General features: G+C 42.2%; 3 protein-coding genes across 3 annotated transcripts; 1 reads left to right on the forward strand and 2 right to left on the reverse strand.

The window, feature by feature from the left end:
- The first annotated feature begins 340 nt into the window (after nucleotides 1-340).
- Nucleotides 341-6,947, forward strand: selenof (selenoprotein F). Its single transcript, XM_031855174.1, has 5 exons — nucleotides 341-448; nucleotides 1,628-1,795; nucleotides 4,427-4,490; nucleotides 5,036-5,085; nucleotides 5,297-6,947. Exons 1-5 carry the CDS (start codon nucleotides 401-403, stop codon nucleotides 5,426-5,428), a joined length of 462 nt encoding a protein of 153 aa, XP_031711034.1. The 5' UTR covers nucleotides 341-400; the 3' UTR covers nucleotides 5,429-6,947.
- Nucleotides 6,948-7,017: 70 nt separating this feature from the next.
- cldn18 (claudin 18) lies at nucleotides 7,018-9,549 on the reverse strand. The gene is made up of 5 exons (XM_031855173.1): nucleotides 9,106-9,549; nucleotides 8,021-8,185; nucleotides 7,739-7,862; nucleotides 7,530-7,643; nucleotides 7,018-7,410 (listed from the first exon to the last, which is right to left on the reverse strand). The coding sequence occupies exons 1-5, from the start codon at nucleotides 9,323-9,325 to the stop codon at nucleotides 7,323-7,325; spliced, it is 711 nt and encodes a 236-aa protein (XP_031711033.1). The 5' UTR covers nucleotides 9,326-9,549; the 3' UTR covers nucleotides 7,018-7,322.
- A 1,974-nt stretch (nucleotides 9,550-11,523) lies between these two features.
- LOC116387769 (transcription factor Sox-14) lies at nucleotides 11,524-12,438 on the reverse strand. Its single transcript, XM_031855148.1, has one exon. The coding sequence runs from the start codon at nucleotides 12,436-12,438 to the stop codon at nucleotides 11,713-11,715; it is 726 nt and encodes a 241-aa protein (XP_031711008.1). The 3' UTR covers nucleotides 11,524-11,712.
- Nucleotides 12,439-16,202: the final 3,764 nt, after the last annotated feature.

Genomic DNA, 16,202 nt, shown 5'->3' on the forward strand with positions numbered 1-16,202 from the left:
CAGTCCGCCACACGGATGAGGATTTCTATTCGTTGACTATCTCTATCTGTTCAAACCGGATTGGACAATTTTCAAAAAACGGACCTGAAGTCGGACAGCAGATGTCGCTGTTGTGTTTGAACCCTGATAAAAACAGAGACGAAGAAGACGGTTAGAGTCGACTTTGGAACATGCCAAAACTAAAAAAAAACATTAATCTAAATTAAATTATCCAGAATTACGCATATATTTATCGAAATGTTAATATAACTTACATGAACGATGTTATGTCAGCAAGCGTTGAACACCGAGAAAAGATAAACGGTGAGTTATTAAGTTTAACGGACAGGCGCGAGGGGGCAGCCCTTCCTGGAATAAAGGGGTCCTCAGGATAGTTTATGCTAACAAAGCAAGCTCCAAAATGTCGGGAGAGGTGTATCTCCTGTGGCTTCTCTCGCTTTTACAAACGGTGAGTTTATTTACAATGAAAATGAGCAGCTGTCGCCGCTGTCAGTCGTGTGTTGTCGTCGGCATAGCTGCTGTCTGTGAGCCGTCTACCGCATGAGCCGCGTCCTGCTGAGCCCGGAGCTTCTAAATGACGTGGCTTATCTTCAAAACCCTGAGAGCCCAGATGAGAAGCCTCCTCAGTATTTATATGTCGGCTAACTCGTATAGAATAGTTATTAACAGATTGGTTTGTCGAAACCGGTGTTTTGAAAGAGAAAGGCAATGTTAAAACCAGTACTTCCGGTGTTAAACATCACTTATCCCCGTCAGAAACAGCTCTCTGTTCGGCAGATGAGTCCTAAATGCTTTTAACTAACGAGTCAAAATGTTTTTTATTATCCCAGTTAAAGTTATGGACATGGAGAGAGTAGGTAATACAGGATGCTAAAGATATTTCCACACAGACGCAGCTAAATACGGGGCTTTTAATGGAGTAATTAACTTGAGAGGACTCTGGTTTCCTGATTCCTGAAAACAGATTATGTAAAATCTACCTCGGAGTCATAGTTGCAAGAATAACTGACGAAACAAAGTACCCATCAGCTGAGTCCTCCATTATTCACTGTGACACCAGGACGGTTTGTGACCACACACAGGATGAACACATATAGACTGAAGCGTCCTGTTAATTAGCCTAGTGTTTACCCACATTCCTACCAGACTATTACATCTCTTTTGCTGAGATTATTTATAATTAAATCAACAAAACTGTATTGCAATTGTAGTCCTCCTCACGTGAAAATGCTTAAGCTGATTACATTTTCTTTCTAAATCAAAATTGAATTAATAGATGATATTTTAGTTTTAGCACCACGTTCCTATAGGCTGATAAATAATTATTTATATATTGATTCAACAATACACTGAACTTGTCATTGTAATTGAGAGTTAATTTACAGAATTTCATACAAGTGACATCTCAAAGTTCTCATCTGTTTGTTTCAGGATTTTATTGCACTTCTAAAGCAAACAAATATCTACAATCTCAATTCTTAATTTCTGTTTTTATTGGTAACATAATGCTTTTTTTTTATACTCGCACATCTGTACTTGAAGTAAGATTTTTTTATTTTTTTTTTTAAAGGCCAACCTTTTATCTATCCTCTCTGTGTGACTCTCATCTCCTCCTTCCTCTCGCCAGCTGTCTGCGTATGGTGCCGATCTGACGTCTGAGGCATGCAGGGATCTGGGCTTCTCCAGCAACCTGCTGTGCAGCTCCTGTGACCTTCTCGGGGAGTTCAGCCTCAACAAGCTGCAGCCCGACTGCCAGCAGTGCTGCCAGCAGGAGGCCCAGATGGAAGCGCGCAAGGTAAAGGGAACAACAGAGCTCCAGAGAAATAGGCAAACATAAAGTAGTTGCCTGTCTAGATTCAGGAGGAGGAGGAGTGTGGTACAAAGACTTTATAAAAGGAGATTCAGTGACAATGGACTAAGTGTAACACTTATTTGTTATCCTGTGCTGCCTTCTCTCTGACTTGCCAAATTTGATGATGCACAACAGATAAGTTTATTTATCTTGAGCTGATCGGCAAGCTGTCTCTAGTTCACTGAGCTTCACAGACAACGGGCTCCTCAGTGGATAGTAGAAGCACTCAGAAGACCTCCGTGTCACATTTATATGACAGAATCACAACCTCCAGCATTTGAGATGCTACTCAAAACAACCTAGTTTTAGCCTCTCTGCCACTGGGTCTGTTTGCAGCTGTGCGTCAGATCTGATCTGCCACACACACAAACTCTGTCAGTAGCTTTCTGTCTCAATCCTTCTCTCTGATGTTCAGAGTCGAGCCTCCTCAACCCTAACGTGACACTCCCCATGGGGTAGAAATATCAAGTTTCACAGTAACAACCTTTCTGTGAGGAGGTGTGACCGTGCTCTCATAACGCCAGTGATTACAACACATTCAGAATGGCTCCCTGCTTGCCTCTGGTGGATAAACCCTGAGCCGAGTGATTGTGTGAAAAACAACGTAACCCTTCTTTGATTAAGCACAGTCCCCAGAGCGTGTGTGGTATCCTAGCAACAGCACCATGGCGAAGTGTAGTGCACACCTCATTACACCCCTTGATAATAACTCTGCTTCAGACGGACACTAAGAGGAACGAATATTCCTCTTCCTCCTCACGATTTGAGTGAAATGTCACATAGTGGAGCAATTGGCCGTCTCCAGCTTGACGTTGAGGGTACCAGTAGAAACCACGGTGTCGCTGAGCACATTCTACTCAACAACAATTATCTGCCTTTTAGAATACTTCAAGTCTCGCAGTCGACATCAGTGCCGTGTCATTAAACCCTCTGAGAAACGGCTTATTGCGCAGCCTTGTCAATTAGTAAGATTCAGTGGGCATGCATGGCATTTCGGTTACTCACTTTCAACTGTGTGCTTGCTTCTGTGCAGAGCTCCTCCGCTCCCCGATACAATACATCATTGATGCTCCACCACGCCCAAACGTTTGTATGTTTTTAAGGCCAGAATAAATTGATGAAATTCAAATTAGTCAACTTTGAGCTGAAGATCTGTGTGTGAGTGCTACCTTTTCCCCTTTTGGGTATTCAACATTGGAACCTGATGAAAACAAATACTTGGAAGGTGCATCCTCTCAAAGACCTAACCTCTATACAGCGTGTCTCTGTACAGTGTTGATGACAAAGCACGAGAAGCCTGTTTAAGCCATAGAGGTTATGTTTGGTGATATGTTTTTCTTGTTGTCATTAAATCCCATGAAAAGACCAAAACCAACAATGACCCGATGATCCCTCTCGGTATCGGCTGTGTAGCTGAGCACAGTAGCTCTGCGGCTGAAAATAATCCCAAACAAATGCACTAGTTCCTCCTGTTTGAGCAACGTTTGCTGAAAGCTGCAGTAGCCAGCTGTTTTAGGAAAGTATGCAGCATTGTTTAGAAATTAAACTCTATATTTGTAACCTGTTTTTAAAGATGTATGTCTTCAGTAGGAAGTATTGGGTTTGGGTCTGTGGGCCGCCCACAGGAAGTGTTAGTTATGGTGTTTTCATGACGACAATAACAAAATGTATAGTATTGCCAGACTTTTAATCTTGACTTGCACCAAAATGTTGGTATGCTCACAGAATAATGATGTATCTACGATCATATATTTCTTTCTTGTTAACCTTTATTCATATCTGTTTGGCAAATTATTTTATTGACATTACTTCATCATTTATAAATATTACCGTGTTTTTAATTCTTCAGGCATAGTGAACATAGATAAAAGTAAGATAAAGAGTACGTGGATCGAGGTATTGAGAATGTATTCCTTTCATGTATTATTATTTTACATCTGAAGTCACTGGTAGACGGGGTGACTAGCTAATTATGAGCGTTGTTAAAATGCGTCCAGTTAGAGCGGCCTGTCGTTCGTTTCCTGCTCTCAACGGGGCCGTGAGTTGTCTCTGATCTGCAATGTGTGGTAAAATGAAAAGCACGGAAATTTAATTTCAGCAGTGCTGGATTGTTTACAGAAAGACTGAGGAAGGATCTGAGCTTTGCACGGGTAATTTAATTTGCCGTGCGAACCAGCCAACCAGGTCATTTAGCGCTCTCCTCCCTTAAACGGAAAACAGAGCATCGTATTGACATACTGCTGTGACACTCCAATTTCCTCTAACATATCGTGTATCGGTGCTGCAGGTTTGATTACAAGTGAGCACAGCACAAACGGCCATCCATCAGCCCTGCTCCATATGCACAGCCTCGCAGTTTAATGACCCCCGAGGAGTCTCCTGGACACGTTTATGAATCAGTGTGCCCGAATCAAATTACTCCTCCAGGCCAGGCGACCAACCACCAGCAGGGACACAGCCCTGTTGTGTCTCTGTGTGTGGGCATTGATGTGTGTGTGTGTGGGCATTGATGTGTGTGGGGTGGGGGAGGAAACTCCTCATGGACTACCTGACATTGTGTCTCTCTTTACCCAGCTCTACGCTGGGGCCATCCTCGAGGTGTGTGGATGAAAATTGGGGAGGTTCCCCCAAGTCCAAGGTGAGTTCTCTATTGGGACGTGATTATATTCTGATATTTATTATTTTAACTTGATCTTAACTGTAGCAGCTCTTTCCTGCAACTAAATGTGTGCTCTGTGTGATTCTGTGTCTTGGTCAATGGGGATGAGTGTGGAACATGTCCTCTTGAAATCACTTTTTTTTTTTTTCCAGCAGCAGGTGGTCTAAAATGCCCGAGGGCTGTTTTTCAAACAAGCTTTTGAAGTTGTTTCCCCCCCCCCCTCTTTGTCTCCGGTGGAGACCTCCCATCTCTGCTCGGTGTAACATTTGGTTAATTCGGTGTCGAGTTACTGCAGCCTCAGAATGGGAGTAGACGTCTGGAGCCCGGTGTGTGCGCCATGTGGCTGCCGTTTGTTTACTTCAGCTGTAGCCATCCTTTGTTCGCAACTGTCCCCGCCGCTGTTAACGCCGCATTCCCAGGAGCGTTTACAGTTGTCACTAATTACAGACCTCGGTACTAAAGTGGAAAGACTAATTGACTGATTCACTGCCTGACATTTGCCTCACTGGTGTTTTTATCTTTAGCTTTTGTCAGGAGTGACAAGCCGAAGATGTTCAAGGGTCTTCAGATCAAGGTAAGGATGATGAATCGTGAAGCAGCACGTTGATATAATCTCATAATTGCACACACATTAAGCTTCATCTGGAGGGAAAAAACAACGCAATTTCAAAGGGAAATCAGATTATGTTAATCGGATGACTCGCAGACATTGAATATCTTTCATTAGTATTGAGGGCAAACCTTCCTAACACACCTCCTGTTTCTCTGTCTTTCCCACTCTGCAGTACGTGAGAGGCTCTGATCCTGTACTAAAGCTTTTGGACGATAACGGGAACATCGCTGAAGAACTCAGCATCCTCAAGTGGAACACAGACAGCGTGGAGGAGTTCCTGAGTGAGAAATTAGACCGGATATAGACACGTGTATGTTTTCTGTTTTTAGTCTTTAGTTAAAGGGTCGTTTCACCCAAATTTATACCTCTAGTTGTATGTAGCCATGCAGATATTTTCTGTTTTTATGTTCCTGAGATGTCTGCGTCCACCTTCAGGTAAATGGAGTTCTGTTTATGGCGCTCGCAGCACTGACGAATCACATTTAAACCAACTTGTCCTTCTAGAACCTGTGTTCCTGTTGATAAACCACCTTCAATGGTTTTATATGAAATGGTTCCAATGAAATAGAGTCCTACAAACTAGAATACTGTGAGCGCCGTTGTGTTTAGGTTGTGGTTGAAATCTCAAGAGACGCATCCTTAAAACATTAACAAATAAACTATCTGCATGGATAGACTACTAGGGGCTACCGACAAAAAAAATCATTTTTTTTATAATTTGGGTGAACCGAACTTTTGTTATTTACCAATTTGTACACAACTCAGCCTTGAAAGATGGTTGTTAAATCACTATATGACTGTTTTTGTATGTGAAAAATCCTCAATTTCTTGTCTGGATTTTACCAAATAACTTATGCGAGGGTGTGAAAGACGTCATCGCAGAGCCCCGATGGACAGCACACTCGAAATAATGAATAACATTACCGAGTAATCATGGCTCAAAGTGCGTCTATTAGGTTTGAAAAACAATAGCGCACATCATGAACTGTTTCGAGTTTACTTTCCTCTTCTGTCAGTCTGATATTCATGTATGATTTTCTTTTTTTTTTTTATAACGCTCAAAATTGTGACTGATGATTTGTGTTTAAAAATGAATCCTAGTTGCTCTTCTAATGCAGGTGTCTTTGCTGAAGCACACGTTAGTGACGACCTCACAGTAAACCAGTGTTGGGATGTGAGGTCTGATGTGAATTTGTGTTTTTTCGGCATCTTCTGCTTTGAAGAGAAACTGGATTTGTTACGAATGCTTGTTTTGTTTTTTTGAGCAAGTGAGTTGACAGTATAAATATGCAACGATAAACAAAGCCTCTGATGTTTTTTCTGTCATTAGCTATTTTGTCTTTGTTACTCGAGTGCAGATAGTCTCGCCTCATTTAAAACCACAGACATGGATTTGCTGACATCTTGTGGTCTAAAGCATCACAGCTCGGTGCTGGGACAGGTGGACTAAACAGTTACAGCACTTAGTCAGAGGGTTGGTCAAACTTGCCTGAAATTGCAAAATGTATTGCAAAAACAGGCACTAAAATATATCTCCAGAACATATACATAACATCTCCTGCGTCTCCTGTTACTTCTTCATGCAGCTACCAGTCTGTAGAGAGAGCACAGGGCCGTGCAGCTGCTGAGCTTACTTTGCACAGCTTCTTTCCAAGGACGAGTGCTGTTCGGCAGTTTAATGTAGCAGATCATATCTGTAACGGATACAGTAGCTGTACTTAAAACAATGCGCATACATGTATGAATACATCTTCCTTGAAGTGCCGTTACTTATCTTCAGTCCGACATTAATAAAACATGAACATGTTTCACATGTCAATAAACAGGTTTGTGTATGCTGTCATTTACCTTTTATATTTGAATAATTGAAACCACATATTTCACAAATCAGTGTTTTATTAACATAAAACCTTTAATGATTTCACAAAACAAGTAAAAAATGCTTCGATTACATACAAGTATAGGGTTCATAAATATCTAAGCATGGAGATGTGCATGTGAAAACTACATATTTTGCCAGAACTCCTTTTTTTCTTACTCCTGTTGATACAATGTGAGACATTAACCCCCATTATCAGATAGTAAAGACGTATTTAATGTGTATATGAGGCAACTTAAGAAAAAAGCATCCCACAAAGCATGCTGCGTGTGAACAGCTAACCGCAAACACAAATTGTCAACGCAGCGGAGTGTTGAAGTTACACAAAATTCTGGTCTTTCTTGCCGCCCTCTGAATGGTGATCGGTTTTGGCGTGGGGCTGAGGTATGTAAGCAACCCCCGGGTAACTGAAAAGCAAGAGGCAACAATTGTTGGAGATTAATGCAACTAGAAAGAGCAATAAATTCAGTCCAGAACAAATCCACAAACATCAGACTCGCAACTATAACTCATTGAGGGGACTCACTGTGTTTTTTCATCTTTCACCATCCCCTTGAAAGCCAGTGACTTCAGGATGCCAGCAATAAGCAGGATGCCCCCTCCTATCCAGGTGATAAACAGTGCAGGGCCAAAAGTGTATCTGCAAAGGCAAACAAGACATGATGAGTAAGTCCTGCATGCAAACAATATGGAGAATATGACAACACGAGCAAAACAAGTATCTTTGTGTCCTACCTGGGCATCCCCCCTCCCTGCATGTTGTCTCCGAATCCTCCTCCATAGTTTGGGTTGGTGGACGTCCTGAAACTGGCCACAATCTGATTGGCGTAGATGGAAGCTCCTGCGATGCCACACACACCTGAGAGAAGTGTACAGAGTGACAAAGACAAGAACTCTGTGATTTATTTACTTCATAGAGAAACTGTTAATAAATGCAACTCCTTAACAATCAGAGATGTCAACCAACAAAAAACAAAAACCTTGTGTTTTTCATATTTCTGTTATTTGTAACCATACCCCCGATGAGGAACATGATGCCCGCGGTGAGGCTCATCTTTGCCTTGGTGGTGTCCGACATGCTGTTCATTTTGAGGCAGGCCAGGGAGAAAACGGATATCACCCCTCCGAGGACACTCAGCACCACACCCACTATCATCAGGGCTCGTACAGCCTGGAAAGTACCTAGTGGACAGAAAACCCAAAGACATGTTATATTGAGCCTGATATGTCTGAAATTACTGATAATTTCACTGTATCTTACTCTACCAAGATGCTCTACATTGTATAATAATCTGCATCACATAAATCTTACAATAGGATTTATTTTTTCCATTTAGACCTGCAACACTTCATGTCATCCTCATAATCTCACGAAGACGATGATGTGACCATACTGTATGTGTTTAATCTGATAATGTGACCTGTATTCTCCTACAGGTGTGCTGTAGGAACCTGCCCTTTGCTTCTTGTTTGTTCTGTTTCTGATATCTGTGTTGACTGACCTGGCCGTCCATTACAGTGACCAGAATGAACTGGTGCTAATGCAAACACTGATAGCAGTGGGCTTGACGCAGTTAGTATAAGGACAACAGAAACTGAGAGTCAAAAATATTTAGAAATATCATCTGTTTAAATAATTATATAATTTACACCAAATAGTTAGAAAGATAAAATTATCTGATTTATCCCTTCTGCACCTTAGCGAGAACAAGTCCTCACAGATTTATTTTTTGCTGCAAATCAAAGTGTTTTCATCAATTTTATTAAAACATTCAATTGTTGTTGTTCTACATAATATTCTACAAATACGTGGCGTTAAAGAGACGCAGAGCGAGAAACACTTGTCATTCTATGTTGCTTGCACATGAACCCCATGCAACTGAAAGAGACTCGACAAACCTCCTGCCTTGTAATTTGAGAAAAACTAGTTTCTTGGCTCTTGACTTCCTCGTAACTCTGATACTGGACTGTTTGGTCACAACTTCTTTAAACTGTGTTACTTACTCTATCATTGATCCTGTGACCAGATAAAGCTCATTATGTCTTTTAAGAGTATAAATGGGAGACATTGCACATTCAAATATAAGAGAGTCTTGTCCTACCTGAGAAGCCCAGGAGGCCGTAGAGCGGGCGACACTCGGTGAATCCTGAGGAAGCGGTCTCACAGTTCTTCCACAGACCCTTGTAGGTGTAAACAGATGTCACCACATCCCCCTGCCTGTCCTTGACGCTCCAGTTGTTCATGGTAGTTCCTGCGATGAGGGCTGCTGTACCGACCAAACCCAAAATGAATCCACCATTCTGCAGAACTGAAGGCGCCATCGTTGTTTCCTCCTTCAGAAGTTAGGAAATATAAGGGAGGCACGGCGTGTGTGTGTGTGTGTGTGTGCGCACCGGATGGTTTGTGCCCAGTTTAAATGGAGAAATACTGGAAGTGCAGCTGCATGTGTATATGAGTTAAAGCAAAGGTGAACAGGTGTGGGCAGAGAATGAGAACGGGCAAAGTGATGCTTTGTAGTGATGGTGGCGTTGGGTGGAGGCGGTTGGGTTTCACCCAGTGGGTGACACAGCAGCATGGGTTGGGCTACCTTGTGCTGAGAGGTGTGGACACACTGGTGATACGCGCACCTGGCACCTATAGGTGAGAACTAACTGTTTGAATGTAAATACGGGAAACTGATTCACCGACTCCACGGGGCTGTAGGTAAACCGCCAACTGTTGTGAGTGAATTATGCGACCCTTTGCCACGCCAACACCCTCACACACTAAGAAAATGATGCAGCACTGCAGAAAGACAAACATGCGAACGCACAGAGACGAGGCAGCACTGAGTGTGTCACTCTATTAGATCTAATACAACGGACTACCAGAGAGGAAGTGAGACAAACACTTGACAAATGGAGATTTTTGATTATGATTTTATCATGGACAGAATGTAAAAGTTCGTATCAGGCCTCGGCTGTGAGAAACCAGTGAAGGAAAAGCTTTTTCACTTCCACATGAAGGCCAGAGGTCAAGGTCAGCTACAGAGCTGCGTCCAGCTGGACCTGTGAATTTATAAATATTTGTTGCTTTGCTCGAGAACACTTCTACAAGATGACATCTTTAAATCTTTCACTTCTCTCTAAGAACTGTATCTTCCCCATGGGTGTCAAGTGAAACACTTTAGACTGGGGGGCGTCCATGTGGGGATGCTGACCATGTCATTGCAACATCCCCGATTTATGTCCAGCCAGGATATCTGTTGCATTTCTACTATTTAAAATGAAACAAATACAAAAACCAAATGACCCAAATATACAGATGCAGCATCAGTGGTCGGGTCCTTCCTGTTTAATAATTCTGCATCATATAGATACAGGACGAGCGTTACGAATCAACATACAGTACACTGAGAATAAAGCCCGGTGGTTTCCAGGTGAGGACTCATTCCCTCTTACTAAATTTAAATACAAACAGGACCTCATACGAGTTCCATGATTCAACTTATCACCTTATCACTCTGTCAACAACTGGGGAGGAGAGAAGTTTCTATTCTTCTCTTATCATGAGCCTCACTCTCGCTCTCACAAACACAGACGCACAACGAAACTCATACAAAAGTCGCCAAACATCATGGGGCTATAGATTTTACTTCTGTTATGTTGGTCAGTTTGATGAACTTCTGTTTCTTGCGTTGTGTAGATATCTGTTTGTCTTTTGTGTAAGCTTTTGTTGTACACCTTATCGGCCTGCTTGTTTAAATAAGAGCGCTCAGGGGGTCAGGAACATGAAAACATACTTCCCCCAGTTATTATTACAACTGATGTCTGACATAAAATGACATCTAACAAAGAAACAATTCGAAAAAAAACTCTTTGATAATCAGTAGACGTTAAAAAATGCAAGAAAAAAAATGTAGTGATGTGGATAATCCCAAAAACAAACTAGAATATCAATTAATTGACTCAACTTCACAGCAACATTGTTAACTGACCAGCAACTGACTTATTATCCAAAACTGATGTAGCTGCTTATATAAAATGTTTTAGAACACATTTCTTGTGGAAAGCTACAAAGAAAAACTCAAACTTTTAAACAATGTTTTTATAGAAAAATTGATTATTTCCAATTCAAAAAAAAAAATAAAAACCTGTCCTACATAATGAGACATATTTACTGGTCTGGGGGACAAACCTGTGTTGCTGTCTAAATGTAAGGATGTAGGTCTATGAATTATGCCTTTTTAGGCCTGGTTAAATTAAAATATTAAAAAAAATACATTTTTCAGGCTTCCAGCCCTCTAATTTAACAGCGTTATGTTTATCTGACTGACAGTAACATGGACATGAATGTCAGTTCGCCTGTTGATTTTGATCAATTATTTATAAAGGTTACACGTGAACCTCGTGCATTTCATTTTAAACTGCTTTGTATTTATTTGTTTTTTTGTCAAAAGTGTAACAAGATAGCATTTCTGCATTACTCCTGCAAATCTTTACTCTGCATTAACCTGGTACAACGAGTGTGATATAGACTTGTGAGTTTGTGGTGCTCAGTAGTTGGCTATAGATAAACAGCAATTTATGGCATTTTGAAAAGCACTTGATATCTGCAGAAACACGAGCCTAATATCCAGTTTTGCTATTTGAAGGATGAAAAATGTATTGTAGCCCAGTTATTTTGCTTCAGTCATATTATGGGGAGGTCCTGTGCGCTATCCAGTCTGTCACACGCTGGAGCTGGGTGAAGTGTACGAGTCCATGCCGCTCTTGGTCATCCCTCCAGGGAAGAGAATATAGGCAACCTGAGGCTGCAAACTGGCAGCAGACCAGGCGCTACAGTTACACGGCACCACGTATCCCGGGCTGGAGGGTGACGGGTGAGTGTGGGTGTGCTGTCCGTGGCAAGCAAGACCCCCGATCCCTCCAGTCTGGTATCCAAACGTGTGCGCGCTGTAGGGCAGCGCGCCAGCAGCCAGAGCGTGCGGCATCTCCGCCATCCGCTGGACAGCTCCTGTGCTGAACTGCGCCACCGGCTCCAGCAGCGAGAAGGAAGAGGGAGAGGAGACGGGAGCGAGGAACGCTCTGGCTTTATCCCCGGGGACAAGAAAGGAGTCCATGGAAAATCCCTTCAAATGCTCCGCTGCGTCCCCGAGGAAAGACGGCAGCGGGAAAACAAAACGGTCCCTCTTCAGAAGACTCTTAGGTTTGCGCCGGGGTCTGTACTTGTAGTTCGGGTGCTCCTTCATGTGCTGAGCCCGCAGCCTCTTGGCCTCGTCGATGTACGGACGTTTCTCGGAGTCGGACAGCAGCTTCCACTCCGCGCCGAGTCTCTTGCTGATTTCAGAGTTGTGCATCTTTGGGTTTTCCTGGGCCATTTTCCTCCTCTGGCCTCTGGACCACACCATGAAAGCATTCATGGGTCTTTTGATGTGATCTAAAGGTTTTTCCATGTCAGAAGCTTACACATTAATTGAAAAAAAACACACACCGGTCCTACTTTAAATTAAGTCACCTCTCCAAAAAGCTCATGCTCGTCTCGTGCGTAAAAGGAAAAGTTGTAGGAAATGTTTTTTCTGTCTCTATGGTAAGAAACTACTAGAACCCGTAATTCCAAATTGAGTGAAGCTTTTGCACAAAGTGTAACGGTAAAAAGCATAAAGTGCAAAGCCAGAATGGGAGTCACACAGGACCAAGTTGGAAGCTTGTTATGGATGATGCTGGGCATGTCAGCCACTCATCACCACACCACTGTCACGGCGGGCCAAGCCAATGGGAATGAGAGAGAGCTGTAATCCCCTCACAAAAAGTGACTGTACAACATTTCTGAGGGGCTTCCTCCTTCTCCCTCTCCAACAGTTTAGTCTCTCCAAATGTCTCCTGAGGCAAGTGAAGGCAATGAACCAGTAAAGAGAGTAATCTGCTGCACAACACACGCAGAAAACTAGGAATTATACGATTTTATAAGGGCAGAGGGATTAAGTTGTTTTGCACTGCTGCACCTCACTGCCCTATGATGACCCGTGTGGCACATTTGCTCAATTATTAAGTCTGTTAGAAGATCTCAGAGGAAATAGCTGTTTACTGGAGTCATATGAAACCATCTCATTAAACCAGATGTTTTTTTAATTCTAAGGTCACAGCTTCCAAACACCCCTCACCCCCTAAAAGAAAATCTCTAAATGTTGTTATTGGATTTTTCATGGTCAACTAATTATGTTTTCTGCACGTTTTATTGTAATGGAGCAATTCCTTCAAAAAACAAACCTCTGGAAAACAACAACTAAAATCACAGTCTGACAATTAGAATTGGGACGCATAGTTCTTTTCAGGAAACTTCCTAGGAAATTACAAACCCACAACATTTAATGCTACCGGTTTATATTCCAACGTGAAAGTCTAAATGCTGTTTCAAATCCCTCACCAATCTACCAGGAATAACTATTGGGGTAAAATATTGAATTCTGGTGTAAAATTGGCCTACAAATGTATGGAATCAGGCTGAAATCTACACGTTTAATTGCAGAATGTAAAGTTACTAAAACTGCCGAATGACAGAGGACATGACCCTGCATATGACCCTGCATCTACCATTATTAATTGAAATAGGCCATCAGTTGAAGACTCTAAAACTTGTCTCCATCTTTTGTTGCAAAATCCCTCCCAATATTTGTATTCCTACTTGTTAAAACTTGTCTTCAAAACTAATTCAACCATTCACATTCATTTAAATTCTTTCCCATGATTCCATGCAGGCTTCTTATATATCAATATGTGTACAAACGGCTCACCTCCCCCTCCCCCTTACTCTACAAAATCAATATTAATCATAGCCATAATTCATTGGCCCTGGGTGACTCATTGGTTGTTGCAGTTTTCATAATTACTATACCTTATCTGATCAAAATACACTATGGCCATCTCGTCTGTTATTGAAATGACATTGATGGAGAAAAGCCTCAGCAATAACTTTATCATACACAGCATACTGCATGGATGCACTGCTTCAAAATGTAGGAGCTTATAGGTAAAAACAGGGATTGGAGTATGTACTCAGGAATCTCATTTTACAAGGAGGAAGCTTCAGGCGCCCAAAATGGCTTCTGCAAAAAGGATTATTACCATGACAGAAGCATGATGTGTTTCCCCGTAGACAGACCTGTGGCGGTGAGTTGAAGCTCTGGGCTTAGGTCTAGCGCTGATAAACTTCGCTATCAGGGTACCAGCAAGGAGGAGGCCTTTATTTAATTTACCTCCCACAATCAAAGGCGCCGCAGGCCTCTTCAAAGGCAAAGTAAATGGACATAAAAGATCCAGCGGTGCCCACTGCATCAGTGGTGGAGATGATAAGACGTTTTCGGGGAGCGTTATTCTCCGGGTTTCCTCAGAGCAGACGGGCTTTAGGGATAAAGTGATTGGCAGCAGGGGTCAGACAGTTGATCTGTCTCCTCATGGCTGTGCTGTTATCAGCTGTGCTGTAGGTTCAGGCCTCCACACTCAGGAGGCACCCAGCGCCACACAGAGACAATGATTACCTTCACAGTGAAACCATGTTTAGAGCGTTTTTGACGGTGAGAGGAAAAACTGTCCGAGGACCACAACATGAGAGGACCTAAAGGGCAGTATGGAGAAATCTATTGCTGGCAAACTGATACTATCATCTGTCAAGATGACGTTTAATTCTGCTCAAAGCTTCAACACACAGAGAGTATGTGTTTTTTGTGAACTCGTCAGTGTTTGGTGTCACTTCTAAAGGGCAGCATTTAAACTCTGGAGAGATGAGGGGGGAAAAAAATGGGTAATAAGAAAAACTGCCAGCAGCACAAAATGGCTGTCGTAATCCGGTTATCCCCGGGCTCTAAAGATACTGGTCCTCTCCTTAGGAGTCTATCTTTTCTTCTTATGTCAAAACTGTCCTCCATGCACTCAGGTGGATTAAGGAGTCACACTGTAGAAAGAAATTGACAGGTACAGAAAGACCTGGGGGTGAAAAGGGAATGAAAGGTGACACAGAGTGGCAGGCCGGGCGCTCTGGCCGGGGGAGTGTGCCAACGTCTGACAAGAACAGAATCGAACAAGTAAACTCCACGCTGGAGAAGAAAATGCTGATGTTCCTCACTAATTTACTGTGTTGATTAACTGAATCAATACAGACCTGACTACGTATCTTGTGAAATGTATTTTCTGTCTTTCTCTGAATGGCTGAAGTGTTGTGACGACTGCATTGTTCAGAGATGGTGCTGCTTTGTCTCACATAGGTTGTTTAGGGGTTTAATGGCAGCTCCAATGTTACTATTAAAGTAGATCATATTCTGGATGGATGATATATGCAAATCATCCATTCCGTTGTTGAAAAAGAACTGAACAGAAGGCTCTTCTTCACTTTGGCTGTTGTAAACGTGGAAGGAGAAGCTTCTGGAGAACATTTTTGACACTGCCGGATGATTAGTCCATCAAGAGAAAATGAACCTATCATAAGCATGCAGTTGCAATTCTTTATGCACAGATGCCAAACATAACCTGGTTCCATCTTCTCAACTAATTGAAAAAAAATGTACAGATTAATTTACCTTAAAATGATTGTTAGTTGCAGGCCTATATCTTTGTAAACATTATAATTTATCTACTGTATTATAGAAGTAAGGCAGACTTGATGAGATGAAGGTCTACACCCTGTCTCATTCACCAGATCACGCTCTTGTGCTTTGCTGCATGGTAAACTTCAGCACGATTTATAATAAAATGTTCTCATTATCAATACACGCTTTTATTTCATGAAAATCCGTCATTTGAATGGAGTGATTTAAAAAGAAGGAAACTTAACCTACACAGAGGGAACTGGTCAATGGGTTTCCATCTAATTATGTGGATAGTTCAGTGGCTTTCATACTTCGAATTTTGTCATTTCAGCTTCAAGTAAATGCGCTGAAATCCCAAAACTACCCTGAAGTCTAACAAGAGTTTTTGACATGTCTGAGCAGTCCATTAGGGAACATTTCAGGGGGAAAATCCTCACGATTTTCAGTGCTCTGGGGGGGATTTCACTAAATCTAGTGCTTATTCTCATGATACTTAGGAAAAGTAAAGCGGTTTTAATAGCTTTCCCACTGACACATTGATGGTGGAATATGCTTAGGCTCTGTGGCAGATAGCTTCAAACCCGAGAGGTTGAGAGAGAGAGAGAGAGAGAGAGAGAGAGAGAGAGAGAGAGAGAGAG

Source organism: Anarrhichthys ocellatus, unplaced genomic scaffold (genome assembly GCF_004355925.1).
Source record: "Anarrhichthys ocellatus isolate YVR2014 unplaced genomic scaffold, GSC_Weel_1.0 scaffold15, whole genome shotgun sequence".
Lineage (NCBI taxonomy): Eukaryota > Metazoa > Chordata > Actinopteri > Perciformes > Anarhichadidae > Anarrhichthys > Anarrhichthys ocellatus.

Excerpts from the sequence above, each read along its gene's own strand:
- LOC116387769 (XM_031855148.1), bottom strand. The coding sequence starts at position 12,438 with ATGGAAAAACCTTTAGATCACATCAAAAGACCCATGAATGCTTTCATG.
- cldn18 (XM_031855173.1), bottom strand. The coding sequence starts at position 9,325 with ATGGCGCCTTCAGTTCTGCAGAATGGTGGATTCATTTTGGGTTTGGTC. Across the intron at positions 8,186-9,105 it reads CGGCCTCCTGGGCTTCTCAG|GTACTTTCCAGGCTGTACGA; the intron begins GTAGGACAAGAC and ends TCTGTCCACTAG. Across the intron at positions 7,644-7,738 it reads CAGGGAGGGGGGATGCCCAG|ATACACTTTTGGCCCTGCAC; the intron begins GTAGGACACAAA and ends TTGCCTTTGCAG.